Source organism: Oncorhynchus masou, chromosome 29, assembly GCF_036934945.1.
Source record: "Oncorhynchus masou masou isolate Uvic2021 chromosome 29, UVic_Omas_1.1, whole genome shotgun sequence".
Classification (NCBI taxonomy): domain Eukaryota; kingdom Metazoa; phylum Chordata; class Actinopteri; order Salmoniformes; family Salmonidae; genus Oncorhynchus; species Oncorhynchus masou.
This window is the reverse complement of record NC_088240.1, coordinates 38,210,354-38,228,215: the sequence shown is the minus strand read 5'-3', so window position 1 is coordinate 38,228,215 and position 17,862 is coordinate 38,210,354. Positions and strand designations below refer to the sequence as shown.

The 17,862-nt window shown below is 41.4% G+C and overlaps 2 protein-coding genes across 2 annotated transcripts; both read left to right on the top strand.

Moving 5' to 3' along the window:
- Positions 1-7,872: 7,872 nt before the first annotated feature.
- Positions 7,873-14,723, top strand: dcaf17 (ddb1 and cul4 associated factor 17). The gene is made up of 14 exons (XM_064944781.1): positions 7,873-8,335; positions 8,423-8,526; positions 8,634-8,724; positions 9,098-9,234; positions 9,392-9,470; positions 9,610-9,699; positions 11,347-11,454; positions 11,590-11,692; positions 11,824-11,966; positions 12,404-12,513; positions 12,665-12,749; positions 12,904-12,987; positions 13,128-13,283; positions 13,475-14,723. Exons 1-14 carry the CDS (start codon positions 8,216-8,218, stop codon positions 13,589-13,591), a joined length of 1,527 nt encoding a protein of 508 aa, XP_064800853.1. The 5' UTR covers positions 7,873-8,215; the 3' UTR covers positions 13,592-14,723.
- Positions 14,724-14,801: 78 nt separating this feature from the next.
- On the top strand, positions 14,802-17,539 carry LOC135519545 (plasma membrane ascorbate-dependent reductase CYBRD1). The gene is made up of 4 exons (XM_064944780.1): positions 14,802-15,448; positions 16,083-16,291; positions 16,759-16,913; positions 17,028-17,539. Exons 1-4 carry the CDS (start codon positions 15,256-15,258, stop codon positions 17,311-17,313), a joined length of 843 nt encoding a protein of 280 aa, XP_064800852.1. The 5' UTR covers positions 14,802-15,255; the 3' UTR covers positions 17,314-17,539.
- The last annotated feature ends 323 nt before the right edge of the window (positions 17,540-17,862 follow it).

Sequence of the window (17,862 nt, the reverse complement as noted above, 5' to 3'; positions counted from 1 at the left end):
GCCACAACTGTCAATAAGATTGTCTGTGATTGAATCTTTAAATGAAGAGATGGAGATTAAACTGCCCAGTTTGAGTGTTTGTTGCAGCTCGTTTCAGTCGCAAGATGCAGCGAACTGAAAAGACGTACGACCCAGGGATGTGTGTGCTATGGGGACCTTTAACAGAATGTGACTGGCAGAACGGGTGTTGTATGTGGAGGATGAGGGCTGCAGTAGATATCTCAGATCGGGGGGAGTGAGGCCTAAGAGGGTTTTATAAATAAGCATCAACCAGTGGGTCTTGTGACGGGTATACAGAGATGACCAGTTTACAGAGGAGTATAGAGTGCAGTGATGTGTCCTATAAGGAGTATTGGTGGCCAATCTGATGGCCGAATGGTAAAGAAAATCTAGCCGCCCGAGGGCCCCCTTACCCTACCGATCTATAAATTATGTCTCCGTTATCGAGCATGGGTAGGATGGTCATCTGAGTCATCGTTAGTTTGGCAGTTGGGGTGAAAGAGGAGCAATTACGATAGAGGAAACAAAGTCTAGATTTAACTTTAGCCTGCAGATTTGATATGTGCTGAGAGAAGGACACTGTACCGTCTAACCATACTCCCAAGTACTTGAATGAGGTGACAACCTTAAGCTCTAAACCCTCAGAGGTTGTAACGGTTCTCGTCTGTCGAAGGAGAAAAGGAACCAAAATCCAGCGTGGTGGTTATTCATGTTCTTTAATAAAAATGAACTACACATGAAATAACAAACAAAACAAAGAACGAACGTGAAAACCTATACAGCCTATCTGGTGAACACAAACACAGAGACAGGAACAATCACCCACGAAATACTCAAAGAATATGGCTGCCTAAATATGGTTCCCAATCAGAGACACCTGCCTCTGATTGGGAACCACTCCAGACAGCCATAGACTATGCTAGATACCCCCACTAAACCACACACCCAATACCTAACAAAACCCCAAGACAAAACACACCACAATAAACCCATGTCACACCCTGGCCTGACCAAATAAATAAAGACAAACACAATATATTTCGACCGGGCATGACAGAGGTAGTAATCACACCTGTGGGGAGAGGGACATTCTTCTTACCAAACCACATGACCTTTGTTTTGGAGGTGTTCAGAACAAGGTTGAGGGTAGAGAAAGCTTGTTGGACACTAAGAAATCTTTGCTGTAGAGCATTTAACACAAAATCCTGGGAGGGGCCAGAGTTGACAGCTCTGCTGACATGCAACACATTTTGGTACTGTATCAACAGTGGACTAATACAATAAAATACCGTTTTTGAGGGATTGTTTTCCTTTAAGTTCCAAAGGTTCCCCAAAACTGTATCGCCTATTTGCGTTTAGACAACGTTGGGATTATACAGAGCGTCCGGGTTGTAGTTCAGGAAGGTGCCAGCTGTTATCAGTACTGTCAGCTTAGAACCCAATGAGGCCACACTGTAAGCTGGGTATGACCCACTTGTGCTCTTGAGAGATATTGTATACCCAAATTGTACCATCAAGTTCTGATTAATCATAATGACGAGTCTCTAAAATTGCATCCTCTGTTCATTGAAAAAGGACACTCAGTGTAGTAGTGCACTTTCGGAGAGAGCAAATGCATGTGAAGAGACATTGAGCTATCAAAGAAGGTTGAAAAGCAAAGATGGAACATGACAAATGATTCCACTTCCTCTTTGGATGAACCATGAACTCGGAAATAATAAACTGAAGTAGCTAGTAAGGAAATGGATGAAACAAATTTTTTTTGGGGAAAGTGATCAAAGCATGTATTAAAATGCAAATTAAACAATACAATTACACTCAACTGTTTTCATCAGATATGAAAGGATTTACATATTGATATATTCTTATTCCATTCCTTTACTTAGATTTGTGTGTATTGGGTAGTTGTTGTGGAATTGTTAGATTACTTGTTAGATATTGCTGCACTGTCGGAACTAGAAGCACAAGCATTTCCCTACACTTGCATTAACATCTGCTAACCATGTGTATATGACAAATAACATTTGATTTGATTTGACATTGCCATAGGTTACTTTTGAGTTTCAGTGGCATGTCACTCTATCACAACTTTGAAGTGTGCCCTCAAGAACTACACGTACAAGAATGCCTGCATTAGGGTGTAATGACTCTATGACTTCATGCCTCCAGACAGGCATTGTGCTGTGGTGCTGCATGGAGATCACAAGCTCTTCAACTGGGCAGCAGTGTTGCGATGGATGGAATAGCCTATATGGAGACTACCTAAAACCACTGCAACAGAGTTATTGTAAAGTGTGGGATTACGCTTATGTCAGATTTAGCCTACGTTTAACCTCTCCCTTGTTCAAATCAAAGTCCATATGTTCATGACCCAATTCATATAAATCATGTCAAATGATTTTAAATTCATATTAACCCCTCCTACAGAATATGCTTAGGTCAGATTTTGAGTGATGAAATACATTTGTAAATATTCTATAACAAATTATTTTGAGTGGCAAAGACTCCAGTGGTCATATGTAACTCATAAATTCACCAAATATCTTATAATTCTATCATTCATGGGAATGTCCATGTCACCCAGAGATATGCCCATGATGTAGAGAAACAACTAGCGGACTGAAACTTCACTGTTGTAGGTATAATACAGCTAATGCTATCTAGACTGGCACTGGCAAACAAATCCATTACATTCGCTTCCTAAATGTGAAGTAAATTCAACTGAGAAGTAATAGAGAATGGAGACTTTTAACTTGAAAATGGGCAGGATACCTCTTTCCGTTTTCCCTGACTTCTGTTTTTTTTATCATGTGTTATGCTTGTTCGTGTAGCACTCCTCAAAGGCCATTTGGTGTACGCTTTTTGTTTGTTGGTGAGATGAAACTGCAAAAACTCTGAAAGGTATTATTGTATGTCAGAATTGCAACACAAGATTTGTTCAAGCGTAAAATGTTAGTCCGCAATCGTAACATGGTGTTTGTATGTTCACAGATGAACTTTCACATTTATGTTTCATGCATTAATTGTCTTAAGATCCTAACAATTTAGGTATGGATTTTCTTACGATCCCAACGATACGTACGTTCAACCCTTTGGCAGCTATCTGGCTCAATACAGTGTTGCCACGTTCACGGTTTTCCTACAAATTGGGCTACTTTGAAAATGCATTGTTCGCGGGTTTTGGGGCTATTTCTAAGTTGCACCATGGCTGCCAAGGCATTTCTCTTTAAAATATGTATATTTCACGGTGCCTGCTCTTGACTATCAGGCAATGAGACGGGTTGTTGCTGAGTGAGTGAGTTGTAGGGAGGTTCGGGGGTGTGTGTGTTGGGAGAGCACTACAATTATTGGCTGAGTCACATGAGCGAGAGAGCAATACACGCACACGTTGTGACAACTTTTCTTTTACCAGTTGTAGTTCGGCTATTTAGATTGTCATTATGGAGACACCTATTTCCATATAACAACATACTCTAGAACTGATGCACTTTCCATAAAACAACATACTCTAGAACTGATGCACATCAATAAATAATGGAGACAAAGCACTGTAGAATGACTTTGTGCGCACGACAGCGCCCCAGCTAGCAATGAGGCATCGGCCCAGAAACGGCCCTCTTCCGGGGGGACAGAATTGATTGAATCGGCCGGAATCGGGTGTCGGACTCGGCCGGACTGGCCAGAATCGGCCCAAGTACATCGGGCCGTTTCCATCTCCCGGAATTCAGCCGACTTTGCAGCATCTTACCAGAATCCTCCCAGAAGCGCCTGATGCAATTTTAAATAAATGTATACAAAATTACCCAATTTAGTCATTTTAAATATTGCTATTATACATTTTATACATACAAATTATACCCATCCACAATTTGTGAAAAACAATTACCCCCTTTTCGTCATATCCAATTGTCTTGTCCCATCGCTGCAACTCCCGTACGGCCTCGGGAGAGGTAAAGAGCAGTGTGTCCCCCCAAAACACAACCCAACCAAGCCGCACTGCTTCTTGACACAATGCACGATCAACCCGGAAGCACCAATGTGTCGGAGGAAACACTGTACACCTGGTGACTGTGTCAGCGTGCATGCACCTGGCCCCCCACAGGAGTTGCTACAGCGAGATGGGACGAGGACATCCCGACACTACACCTTGAGGTTTCACTCAGACTATCTCGTCTCTCACATAGAGATCACATCATGATAAAACTACACTTCCAGGACTTTTACCTGGTTCACCCTGTGTATGTTACCAGAAGCAAATCAGAACCTCTGGCTACTTGGAGCAGACTAGATGGATTGGTTACTCCCACTAATGGCCAAATCCTCCCCTAACCTGGATGACGCTGGGCCAATTGTGTCGCCTCATGGGTCTCTCAGTCATGGGCGGCATGGGTATAGAACCAGCATCGGTAACAATGCAGTTTTTGCTGTGATACAGTGTCTTAGATCGCTGCACCACCCAGGAGACCCCATCCACAAAGCTTTTTAATGCTTATCAGCTTGCACAAAGTATCAGGCCCACAGGCTTTGTCTATAGACTCCGACACAAGTGTTGCGAAGTGAAAGGTCAAAAACATTGCAATAGCCAATTCCACTCTGATTAGTTGATCTGTCTTCACCATGAACACAAATGACACATCACGGAGTTGCGAACAACCACTCCACTTTGTGGGGAATACGACCACAAAACGCAACTCAAACAGCCCATAGCTGGAAACAGTCCTGGAGGACTGCTTAACCTGTGATGCGCTAATTGATTCGGGCTCAACAATGTCGCTCATCTTTCAAACGTTGTTCAATGATCTCAAAAGGGCTTTGAAGCCAGCTAAACGTTGGTTAAAAACAGAACTATGCGACACTACATTTCAAGGTTTCACTCAGACTACCTCACATCTCACATTGAGACGCATGCCAAAACTACACTTCCAGGACTTTTAGCTTGTTCGCCCTGTGTATGTTACCAGACGCGAATCTGAACCCATGCTACTTGGAGCAGACTAGATGGATCGGTTACTGCCACTAATGGATTGGAAAACCAACCAAGTATGGTCACAGGTCACAGTGCCTTCACCACTGACCACACTGTCTTCTCCTAATGCTAGCTGCAACACAGTCATCCACGAGAGGTATCTGTCAATAACACCCCTTCGGAAAAAGACGTTTCAAAACCTTGTGGTGCAAAATCTGGCCCAAAGAGATATTATGATATCTCGTCACATTCAATCAGCAAACCTGATTGATCATTATTTTCATGATTTTTGAGCCATCAGTCTCTGTGAATGAGCAACTCTCCTCCTTGGAGTCGTGCAATACTGTAGCTGATACTCTGGCCCTGTAGCTGATACTCTGGCCCTACTCAAGCACTGCGGCCATCTCAGGAATAAAAGCATGAACGTGCAGAATGTACTCTGCTTCCGATGATACATTGTCCACTTTGCGGGGGACTGAAACCGGTGTCAGTCCGGCAACTGACCTGATGATTCCCACTAGTGAAACGCTGTGCGATATCGCAGAAAGAGGGCGGCAGGGTAGCCTAGTGGTTAGAGTGTTGGACTAGTAACTGGAAGGTTGCAAGTTCAAACAAATCTGTCGTTCTGCCCCTGAACAGGCAGTTAACCCATTGTTCCTAGGCCGTCATTGAAAATAAGAATTTGTTCTTAACTGACTTGCCTAGTTAAATAAAGGTAAAATAAAAAAAATCTCAGTTCGCAGGTATTGGAATGGTTGCCACACGCGGATGCTGTGGTGAGGGACAAACCTTGACAGTCACTGAGTGTTTTGAAGCACAAACACCAGGAGATTTGGTTGAAAGGTTTACAGCTAATCTAATAACGTGGCAGCTGACAACTCGTACAAAGGGTCCAAACTTTTCATTTATGCCTCGGACACCAACAACAACCGCTGGTGGGGAGGGTCCCGAGACACAAAGGGGGGGAATACTAGCCCAGAACCATGATGAGCATCGTCGGGGCCGGTGGTGGGTTCGACACTACGTGCCACACTATACAAGACCGCCAGAGCTGGAAACAAATCTAGTTGTAAAGTTCCCCATGAGATCAGAGAGGAGTGGACAGGCCCCTCGTATGGGATAACCTTGTTACGCAAGGCCTTGCGTGACAGCAACGACCCCTGGAAAGCCATCTTACAGTGGAGGAACACACCCACCGAAAACATGGACAGCAGCCCAGTGCAACGCCTTCTGTCCAGACATGTGAGACTACCATCCCCGTAGCCAACAAGCTACTTGAGCCCTGCATCATGGTTGGCATCACGGAAAGCAGCTCGCTAAGTGCCGGTGGCTCCCTCTATCGTTGCAACTGGGTGGATCTGCGCGTAGCAGAGCAGACAACGAACCAGAACACTCCATACACTCATACACAGTCCCAGGCCAAAGGGCAAGGGCTGCAGAATTGAGACATGAGCCAACTGAGGGTGAGGCTTCTACCCCACCAAGCTCTCCAGCCGTGGCCCTAATCCTACCCCTGTCAGAGCCAATACTTACTCACGGGTGGGTCGGCTGTGTAAGCCACCAGACAGTCTTACTTTGTAAGCAAGGGACCATGTTAACCTGTCCTCTGTTAAATACAACAACAAGAAAAAGAGGCAGACGACAATTCAAGTAAAAAGAAAATGTAATGTATTTTCATTTGTTATGACTTGCCTGTTTAGAACTTAATGTTGTGCTGTTACGTTAGCACTTTATATTGAAAAGGATGATGCTACAGAGTTTAGTTGATAGGTAATCGACTAGCTGGGCTGTTCCCCTGGGACTTGTACAATACTTGAACATGGCTATTGAACTTGACATTTGTGTCTGTCTTTATTCTTTAATCTAACATATCATACAGAAACAGTAACCAGGAGCGGTATGGTGTTGATATCTTGTATATATCAAAAGAGCAAAAGGAGCGTGCATTGTGGCTCGCAAAGTTATCAACGCAGGAAGTGGACAGCTTTGATTGTCGGAGCAGGGCACCAGTTAAAGGTGTTATCTCTGGCATCCCGTTGGACATTGACAATCAGGAGTAGTTGAATGTAAAATGTTGCAACTGTGACGGGGATCACATTTCCGAATTCCCTGAGTGCCCTGTTAGAGTGAAAGAGGTTGAGGTGTTAAGGATCAGGGCTGTACAGCAAATCTCCTATGTGAGGGCGGTGAAGAGAGTTCTGAATAAGATATTGTATATCTCAATCAAGTGGTCTGGATACATTTATTGTGAAGAAGGTGGATTTTGTACCATTTATAGCCACAGTTATTAATTGTACTGGCCAAATGTCCAAGAAAGCGGACATCATTATATCTGCAGCTGAGAAGTTTTTGGGCCTCCAAGACTTAACCACAGAAGCACTGCAGGGACTATTGTCGCCAGGAAATGTCCAGCCATCACAGGATCCTTCTGGGCCTGTGTAGGGATCTGATTAAAACAGAAAAGCAGGCTGATTTAGTTTTAAAAAATGTCATTATTGATAGTTTGTATGGAATATATATATATATATATTTTATTTAATAATTACCCCGCATTTTTTCCCTTTCGGATCTTTATTTTCCACTTGTACAGTAGGTGGCGGAATGCACACGTAATTGTCGCAAAAGCTCTTACACCAAAGAAGAAGGAGGGTGGGGCGGAACGCCTACTATGTGAAGTTTAGTAATTCAATTCGCCCTTGCCCTCCTAAACGATTTACATTTTTTTTATTTTACTTTGGCGAAAGGTAACGTCTACAAAACGCAGTCCACTCTGTTTGTTACAGATTCTAGTTTTGGAAACGGAAAACGGTATGGAGATCAAATGTTTCATCGTTGAGTTAATCTGAAGAATGCCGGTCAAAATCCACCTCGCTCTATTGTCTCCCACTGCCGACTGCTGGTCTTCCTCTCATCCCCATATTTGGTCGTGAGCGGAAACGCCAACCGGATGCTTCACATTTATACATCCGGTGAAATATATGGCTCGTTCTATCTGCGATCACTGTGTATCTGATGCTAAGGACACGTCGTTTTAGCAGTCGTGATAGTTAGTTATGACTATTTAATTATCGTGTTCGAAAGGACGGGGTTTGTGTATACGTAGTATTTGGTTGTAAATGAATCATTGACATGGTTGGAAGTATCGAATACCGACGTGGATAACAGTTGAACTGCGCTTGCTTTGTTTTGGACACACTGGTGTTATTGTGTGGAGTGTTCCAGCCCCTGTGCATTGAGCGCCTCCTAGTGATGCCTCAGCTGAGAGGGAAAAATGTTGCAACCTACCTAGACCTGAGATCGAGAGGCATTTTTGATGCTGGCACTTTGTCAAAACTCAACTTGAAGATTCTTAGGGGTATTGTCCTCCAGGTATGTGAAGTGCAATGTATTAAGTAATTGAATATATTAATTCCACAAAAATAAATCTGAGTAATGACTTTTATTCATTTACTCTAGGACAGCAAAGACTTCACCAAAGTCTGGACCAAGTCCTCAAAATCCACTATATTTTATGAGAGTGGGAGGATATATTTTGAAAATTATCAGTGTTGCTTCAGTAGGTAATGTGTATATTTTACTTTTTAAACTACATTATGTGGCATTGTTATGTTTCATTACATGAGTACTGTTACTACTTTTTTTATTATTGAAAAACTATAATTTCCAGCCTTCCATCTGAGCCACAGCTTCTGTATGAATTACCCAAGCGGTCCAAAGCGGAGAAGATTGAAGATGCATTGCTATGCCAGTGCCCTCTTGTAAGTGAATTTATATTTTCCATCTTAGCCAGTTCACTGTTGCTGTATAGAAATGTAACAGGTGTCAACAGCTTAGAATTCTTAAGAGGTCAATAGATATCATTTCCAGTTTTTAGTTCTGTACATCTACATCGTCAGCATCACTGTGGACTTATGGACTATAGACTAGTGAATGGACTGCACTGTATTGCATTTAGCTTTTTGTATTTATAAAAGGCATGTTTTATTGTCTATTATACCTATTTCTGAATTATTGCCCCCTTGGGGATGAATAAAGTTTATTAAATGTAATTGTAAATGAGTAGAAATGCTATAAACAAGAGTGCTGTATTAGTGTTATCCTAATTAACCATCATTATGTTTACCCTCATAGGACAAAGGGTTGCCAACACCGTCAGATCAAAAACCTAGCCTCTTGGCCCTGACTAGCAATAATTGGCTGTATCGCTTCTCAGCTGTGACAGGACAACAATTGGAGAAAGTTTACTTATCCCCACATCACAAGTTCAGGTAATTGGCAGTTGTATGTGATTTAATTACAATTAAAATGTCCTCCACAAATCATGAACCCAACAGATCTCTTTTTATTATTATTGTGGAGCTGGGGTTCCTCTTGTTGTAGGAAACCGCTGATTTTACTTAACATGACACATTTTTTCTATATCAGATACCTTGGCTGGGATGTATCGCAGGAGACATTTTATGTCAAGTCCATTCAGAATAAAGTGACATCTTCAGCAAGACAGGTGTGGTTTCCACGAGTCTGATATGCCCATTCATCTTATAATTTGCCTTTGTAAAGTAGAACCATTCCATGTAGTTTTTCTCTTTGTGACTGGTGAAATCTGAGAAGTATTCACTTATTTCCTATCCTAACTCTCACAGGCAGGTTTCAACCAAAACACCTTGCTGTACCTCGCCGTGTTCCGCGTTTTCCCCCTGCAACTTGTGGGCGTTCTGGAGATCAACAAAAGTGTATGCAATATTTTGTTTCTTAAGGTTTCTTTAAGTAATGTATTTTTGTAATGACATTTATGTTGTACAGTGTATTAGGGAAAGTATTCAGACCCCTTTTTAACATTTTTGTTACATTACAGCCTTATTCTAAAATTGATTAAATAAATAAAAATACTCATCAATCTACACCAAATACCCCTTAATGACAAAGCAAAAACAGGTTTGTAAAATATTTAGCAAATGTATTAAAAACAGAAATACCTTATTTACATAAGTATTCAGACCCTTTGCTATGAGACTTGAAATTGAGCTCCGGTGCATCCTGTTTACATTGATCATCATTGAGATGTTTCTACAACTTGATTGAAGTCCACCTATGGTAATTCAATTGATTGGACATGATTTGGAAAGGCACATAGCTGTCTATATATTTTTATTTTATTTAACGAGGCAAGTCAGTTAAGAACAAATTCTTATTTACAAGGTCCCACAGTTGGTTTTTGCTCTGACATGCACTGTCAAGCCATGAGGTCGAAGGAATTGGCCATAGAGCTCAGAAACAGGATTGTGTCGAGGCACAGAACTGGGGAAGGGTACAAAACAATTTATACAGCATTGAAGGTCCCCAGGAACACAGTGGTCTCCATCATCATTCTTAAATGGAAGAAGTTAGGAACCACCAAGACTCTTTCTAGAGCTGGCCGCTCGGCCAAACTTAACAAGTGGGGGAGAAGGGCCTTGGTCAGGGAGGTAACCAAGAACCTGATGGTCACTCTGACAGAGCTCCAGAGTTCCTCTGTGGGGATGGGAGAACCTTCCAGAAGGACAACCATCTCTGCAACACTCCACCAATCAGTGAAGAGTGGCCAGACGTAGAAGTAAAAGGCACATGACAGCCAGCTTGGAGTTTTCCAAAAGGCACCTCGAGGACTCTCAGACCATGATAAATACGATTTTCCGGTCTAATGAAACCAAGATTGAACTCTTTGGCCGGAATGCCAAGCGTTACGTCTGCAGGGAATCTTGCACCATCCCTATGGTGAAGCATGGTAGTGGCAGCATCATGCTGTGGGGATGTTTTTCAGTGGCAGGGAGGGAACGATAAATGGAGGAAAGTACAGAGAGGTCCTTGATGAAAACCTGCTTCAGAGTGCTCAGGACTTCAGACTGGGGTGAAGGTTCACCTTCCAACAGGACAATGACCCTAAGCACACAGCTAAGACAATGCAGGAGTGGCTTCGGGACAAGTCTCTGAATGTCCTTGAGTGGCCCAGCCAGAGCCCGGAATTGAACTCGACGCTCCCCATTCAACCTGACAGTGCTTTAGAGGATCTGCAGAGAAGAAGGGGAGAAACTCCCCAAATACAGGTGTGCCAAGCTTGTAGCGTCATACCCAAGTAGACTCGAGGCTGTAATCGCTGCCAAAGGTTCTTCAACAAAGTACAGAGTAAAGGGTCTGAATACTTGTGTAAACGTGATATTTCAGTTTTTATTTATTCATGTCACAAAACCTGTTTTTGCGTTGTCATTATGGGGAATTGTGTGTAGATTGATGGGGGGGACTATTTAAAACATTTTAGAGTAAGGTTGAAATGTAACAATGTGGAAAAAGGGAAGGGGTCTGAATACTTTCCGAATGCACTGTGTATTTCTCTGTCATTTCAGATATTTGGAAAAACCGTCATTGATGTAGTTCTGTCCCAAGGGGTCCTTGCAGTTTCTCACAGTACCAAGACTGTGAAGCTCTACAGCTTTGAAGACATTCTGAATAAGGTGTGAATTTATGATTAACAATAACATTTCAGTTGTTTTAATGCATGCTTCTTAAAATGTTCAGATTGTCTACATACTGTATGTTCCATTATTTCTAAAAACATTTATTGATTGTTCGTTCTTCTTCTTTGCCAGTACATAAGAACGGAATTGGTTCTTGGGGAGCAGTGTCATTCAGAAGGCGGTAAAACTGTGGGAGAAGCTCCATTTGGCATTCCAGTGAATATCCACATCAACGGTAGGTGATTGTTTATCTGTCTATCCATCTTTCTGTCCCTCAGATTTTCCAACCATTCATTTGTCTATTCATCTGCAGAATTGCCTCAGGGGACTCTTAGTGATTTTTTTTTCTCTAATTTCTCTTCGCAGAATGCCCCCCAGTGCTGTTTGAGGTGTCATGCTTCGATAATGGAGTACAGATCGGAGGCCATCCATGGCACTATATCTTCACCCTACCCCATAAGAAGCACCAGGGGTCGTACCGCATCTGCTCTCTCAAGGATAACACCCTGGTAATATACTTGTACATATCTATCTTTATGCACTACACATTGAATGAGTCGCAAATAAGTCTCTCCTGAATTGTGAGACTATTTAAGCATATTAAGTATCCTGCTGCTAGTGTGCCAGAGCCATTTGATCATGTCAGTTTCAGAGCACTACAGTTGTCTTTGACAGGCATTGTCTTTAACTGACACAACAAATGTATTACTCAAACACAAATTATCCTCAAAAGGATGTTTAGATGGCTCAGCTGGTTGGAGCATGGTGCTGGCAGCACCAATGTTGTTGAGTCAATTTATGCATGGCTCACAAATGCTTTTGGGTACTTTTGCTTTAAATGTAAGCTTCTGCTAAGTAATTATCCAGTTAAGGTCCAAAATGTTCTGTCGTTGTCATACCCAGTGTCAATATCTGTAATATTTCCACTGTACGCATTTGTAAATAGGCAAAGCATGGAATACAAGACATGAAGTGCAGTTCTCTGGAGTCTGACTCGATCTACTTCCACCCTGATGACTCAGGAAGAATCATCCATGTTGGACCTAGCACCATAAAGTGAGTTTTAAAACTCCCCAACAAAGTTGTCCACAAGACCATGCTTTACACTGCAGCTTTATGATATTTAGGTCAGTGCTATTCATCAGTCAGATTTCACACATCAATGTTTCTCTTCTGCCTTTACTGAATATTGAAAACTTTCCCCCAGTGTGCTGAAGATCCTGAGTGAACTGGAGAGTGATTCACAGTTCGATATAGTGAAGGAGTTTTCCATCACAGCTCATCGAGACAATGTGAGTTAACATAGTGTTTTGGCACCTTTTTTAACCATGGGTCATAATACATTTTAAATTAGATATATCTTCTCCATCATTATGATAGAAGGCTGAAAATTGCTGCTTTTCCTGTGATGGATTCATAAAACCTCTAGTCTTCTATCCACCATAGGCTGCCTCCCAGATCAATGTCACTTCCTCAGGCCGCACAGTGAAGAGAAGATTTTATCAGCTGGATGATGACCCAGACCGAGAGGTAGATTCTAAAGGATTAGGCTTAGACTGTATCCTGACTAAATTACTTTTACTGACATTTCAGTGCCATTCTATATAGGCATATTGGTTATTGCTGGTGAGTGTTTTTGTTGATGCCTCTTGCAACATGCTACTTCAAAGACATTCTGGACGGTGGAGTATGAGGATGAGCTTGACCTTCTGGCTGTTGTGGAGGTGACCCACAGAGAGGATGAGGGGAAGGCCCACGTCAGACTCCATGACAACAACACTGGAGCGTTACTGAAGAGGGTTCCACTTGTGGAGTCATGGGATGTGGTTAGTGCTTTTAGAATATTGTGTAAATGTAGCCTGATCCGCCATCCTGACCGCTGCACTCTCGTTTTGTTTAAACAGAATGTGAGCTTGCAAGATCACAATGGTCGAACGAGGCCACTGTAGAGGAAGAGAATGTGGGAAATCTCTCCTTTTCGTGTTATTTATTAATGTATTGTCTTTTCTTGTTTCAGACTTACAGCCACGAGCTGTTCTTTGACAGAGATACAATTGTTCATATTGAACAGACAAAGAATAATAACTTCTGCTGCCACGTCTACAAAATCAGTCGTGGACAAGCAGATGAGTGAAGTTGAGACAATCCTTCCAATTGCTAATGATGTTAGTCAAAAAGATTCCTCAAGTAAATAGCCCTGTTGAATGTGTTTTCCTAGTTATTTTTTATACTTTCTTGTCTAATAAGGACTACATGTTGTCATTCTGTTATTTTGAAGATGTTGTTGGTACTCTAATAAAGTGTCTGAAATTGTTTTTCCAATACAACTGTTGGCTAACTGGGCTACCTCTGCATTTTATATTTTAGGACATATGAATTAAGCCACAACATTTCTAAATTAACTGATAAAAATAGTTGTACATGTTTGATCATCTATGAAGAGCTGTGAATTTAGGTTCTCTGATCTTTTTTAACCGCATGTAAGCACATTCCCGCCACCCAAAAATAACAAAATAATTGTCAAGATGCATGGAAGTCAAACATTTTGTATCCTCAAAATTGAGGACATGTTTCTCCTTTGCAGAGATCCGCAGAGCAAGGCTGCTGGCAAATGTGTGGCAACCTGGACTTTTTCCCCAGCACTTTTGATTCGGCTTCATAAAAAATATTGACACAAAGCGTTGAAAAGAAGGACAACGTATTGTTCTTTAGACTGATTTACCTCATGATTTGACAACTCGTGCACAATTCATCTGTGCTTTAGTCTGATCAACTGTAGCCTAACCACAGCTGCAGGTAGCCTTGAGAAGCCTATGCGCTCTGATCCCCTCTGGCCAAGGGAAACGAAGTGGTAACGTCATGTATTTATAGCCCAAGCTATGTATTTATAGTCTAAAATAGGCCCATTCATTTGTTTAACTTCGGGTGGCTAGGCTAGACCCATTCTATCCAAAATGATTGACTGGAATTAATCAACACAATAGTGAAGACATACTGTGTGAGTAACTCTAATTACAGATGCAAGCTCAGCCCTGTTTGCTATATTGTCTAATCGCAGTTTCTGTGTAAATAAGTACTCCCTAGGGCCAGGAGTTTTTAATAACATCTGACCTGATTTAGAACAAATCTGGTCCCGTAACAGGCCATATCAAACCGTTTTAAGAGCTGATTTTACTTTATTACTATTTTTATTTCTAACACCTAGCACTGCCACCATTTTTGTATTCTTTTGGGCATGGATTAAATTAAGTATATTATTTTTTGCATCTTGGCCTCCTTGGGTTATTCCTTTTCATGGTTTGTGTGCAAGTACCTTGTGAACTCTGTCATACACTGGACTACAACAAGGGGCAAGAGTTTTACCTGGTTAGGTAAACCATCCAGATCAGGAAAACAATCCCACCACCACCACTGGCTTTGGGACCTGTGGTGCCACCTCTGAAATCACCATACAATGCTACAAACATATCATTTGACCATAATCAATCTCAACATTTCGATTTAGTATCTATTAATGTTTACTTGCATATCTCGTAATTTCGAATACATAACTCAAATTTTTTACTTGCATACCATGAAATTTCGAGTTAATATTGACATAAAAAATATTTTAAGAAATGGTGGCGGGAATGGGCTTCCACAATAACTTGTGTCTGGCGCTTTTGTAACAACCTGCGGTTACAAAACTGGTAGTTAAAAACATTCAGACATTCTGTTATGAAGAAGAGTCATGACCCATCCCCCCTGAGTAACCTCTTGAAATTCCTCTAGTCCAGTGTCGAAGTGCGTTCGTCGGAGATGGCGATGGAGAATTTCAAGCAGTTCCTGTTCGCGCTATCGGCCGCTTTATCCGTTGGTTTTGTGTCGATAATTTTTGTTTTGAGATGGGTCTTCTACTTCAAGGAAGGTTTAGCATGGGATGGAGGATTTGCGGAATTCAATTGGCACCCTGTTTTAATCGTTACCGGGTTCATTTTTATGCAGGGAATTGGTGAGAGAAGTTTGTTTTTCTCTCTTCTGTACATACATCATTCAGTAAAATCTGAAGCGATGGAGGTCTGTCAATACATACAAAAGGGAAGATATTTCAAAAAGCAGTGAAGTTTGGGAATGAATCAATCTTGGAACAGATTGCTATGCAAGGCTGTAACGTTGGCTACTGTTATTGAACGAAATATACATTGTTATGAAACGTGTCAATGTTTAGTAGAAATAGCCTGTTATCGACTTTTTTTGCAGACAAATGTTAGGTGCTCTATGGTAATTTGTTACCCTGATGCATTTCGGAGTAAAGTTACTGAGGAGCCTAAATCAATAGCACCCGTTGATAATTTACAAAAGTACATTCCAGAATCATTTGCAATATTTCACGTGAAGTACCTCCTTTAGTGTAGCCTAATTAACTCGAATGACACAGCAACTTTGATTGGTATGCACTTACATTAGTTAAAAATAAGTATAGAAGTATACCTCAGCGATTCTGTCAAAACAGGATGTTGCAACATTTGGTATTCATAGCAGGAATTGCACATCCCAGAAGGTGTATTATTCCCATTCAATTACTGTGAAGGGAATGCATTTTCATGATGAATAACTTGAATAAGTGTTGTTTTTTTCTGTTTCAGCCATTGTGGTGTATAGGTTGCCATGGACCTGGAAGTGCAGCAAGTTAATGATGAAGTTTATTCATGCTGGCTTAAACGTATTGGCCTTCATTTTCGCTGTCATATCTCTGGTGGCAGTATTTGACTTCCACAATGCACAAATCATCCCCAACATGTATAGCCTGCACAGCTGGGTGGGGCTAGCAGCAGTGATACTATATTCACTACAGGTAAGCACACCTCAAATATATAATGTAGCCAGTGCTTGACTTGGACTGAAATAGGTCATTGTACTCATTTTGGGTGCCGGTACTGTTTATATTTAGAGGCAGGAGCTACACAATACTTTTGAGCTAATATTTTAGAAGAGGAACAGGAGCTCAAACAGTAGAATATTTGAGGTGCTGGTACTCTGCTCCGGTGAGCTCCTTCCCAAGTCAAGCACTGAATGTGAGCTAGTATTACACTATAGGACAGTCCATAATGATTGCTTCATAATATCTATTACATTGTTATAAAGCTTGTTTATAAAGCATTATTAATCTTTTTCCCTCTACTATATAACTAGAGTTCTATGCATGGATGCTTGTGAAGACTGTTTATGAAGTGCATTTTATTGCACAGTAGGTATACCACATGCCATTCTTTATTACAATGCTTGACAGAGTTTCCTGATCTTTCCTCTTTTACTGAGCAGCTTGTTCTGGGAGTGTGTATATACTTGATACCCATCACTCCGATATACCTGAGAGCAGCATTTATGCCCCTGCACGTCTACAGTGGCCTGTTCATCTTTGCCAGTGTCATAGCCACAGCACTCATGGGCATCACAGAGAAACTCATTTTTGGCCTGTAAGTATTACAAGGCAGGAAATATGAGAAATATACCAAACTTGGGTACTTAGAGACCCCATTTCGTAAAATAATATTACAGCTATAGGTAACTCTCTCTTCTTTCTCTCTCAGGAAATATCCCAAGTACAAGGACTCTCCCCCAGAGGCCAACTTTGTGAATGTGCTGGGAGTATTGATAGTCGTTTTTGGCGCAATAATTCTCTGGATCGCTACTCGCCCCTCTTGGAAACGCCCCAGTGAGCAGGTCCTGCGCTCACTGCCAACTTACAGGGATGGGTCAGCTGGCACCAAAATGGGCACTGCCCTGTCACAACAAACTGACCCGATTGACCCCGAAGGCAATGGAGATGCCAGGAGAAGGAGTGGTAAATTGGAGGACTCAGGACAGGTCAACTGAGTAATATGAAAACCAACTGCTGGTTCTGTCTGTTTGTTGATGCTTTAAAAAGTTGCATGGATCCACTGTTCTGGCAGTCCCAAAGCAAATGTAAACCTTTGTATTAACTATAGTTCCAAATAGCACCTTGAGGAATTGTTCCCAACCATTCCAGAATGTTGACCTTTAATTAAGCAGTTTTTTTATTTTGTATTTTTTTACAAATAAATTAAACAGCTCAATTTGATATCATTGAATAATGATTTGATAAAGGATTAAACTAGCCTATTGAAGCATAGAAAAATAATAATCAAATACATATTCTTTACATTTGTATAGCTTTTATAACGATTACATACTGTATTCTTCAGTGTTTTAATTTTAATTTAAGGGAGCAATTACAGAATCAACACATCTTTAGGGAAGGGATGTCAGAGGTGAATCCATTATAATCCAAATATATAATGTAATATTACATATAGGCCTACCTAAAGGCAATAATAGGCAAACAAAGTTCCTCATTACTTTGTTCAATGCACTGTGTACCTGGGGTTTCATACAGTGAGGAAT

Bases quoted from the DNA above. Each gene is read 5' to 3' on its own strand.
- LOC135519545 (XM_064944780.1), top strand. From the start codon at position 15,256: ATGGCGATGGAGAATTTCAAGCAGTTCCTGTTCGCGCTATCGGCCGCT. The intron at 15,449-16,082 runs GTGAGAGAAGTT...TTTCTGTTTCAG, and splicing joins CATTTTTATGCAGGGAATTG to CCATTGTGGTGTATAGGTTG. The intron at 16,292-16,758 runs GTAAGCACACCT...TTTACTGAGCAG, and splicing joins TGATACTATATTCACTACAG to CTTGTTCTGGGAGTGTGTAT.
- dcaf17 (XM_064944781.1), top strand. From the start codon at position 8,216: ATGCCTCAGCTGAGAGGGAAAAATGTTGCAACCTACCTAGACCTGAGA. The intron at 11,693-11,823 runs GTAGGTGATTGT...TTCTCTTCGCAG, and splicing joins AGTGAATATCCACATCAACG to AATGCCCCCCAGTGCTGTTT. The intron at 11,967-12,403 runs GTAATATACTTG...ATTTGTAAATAG, and splicing joins CTCTCAAGGATAACACCCTG to GCAAAGCATGGAATACAAGA.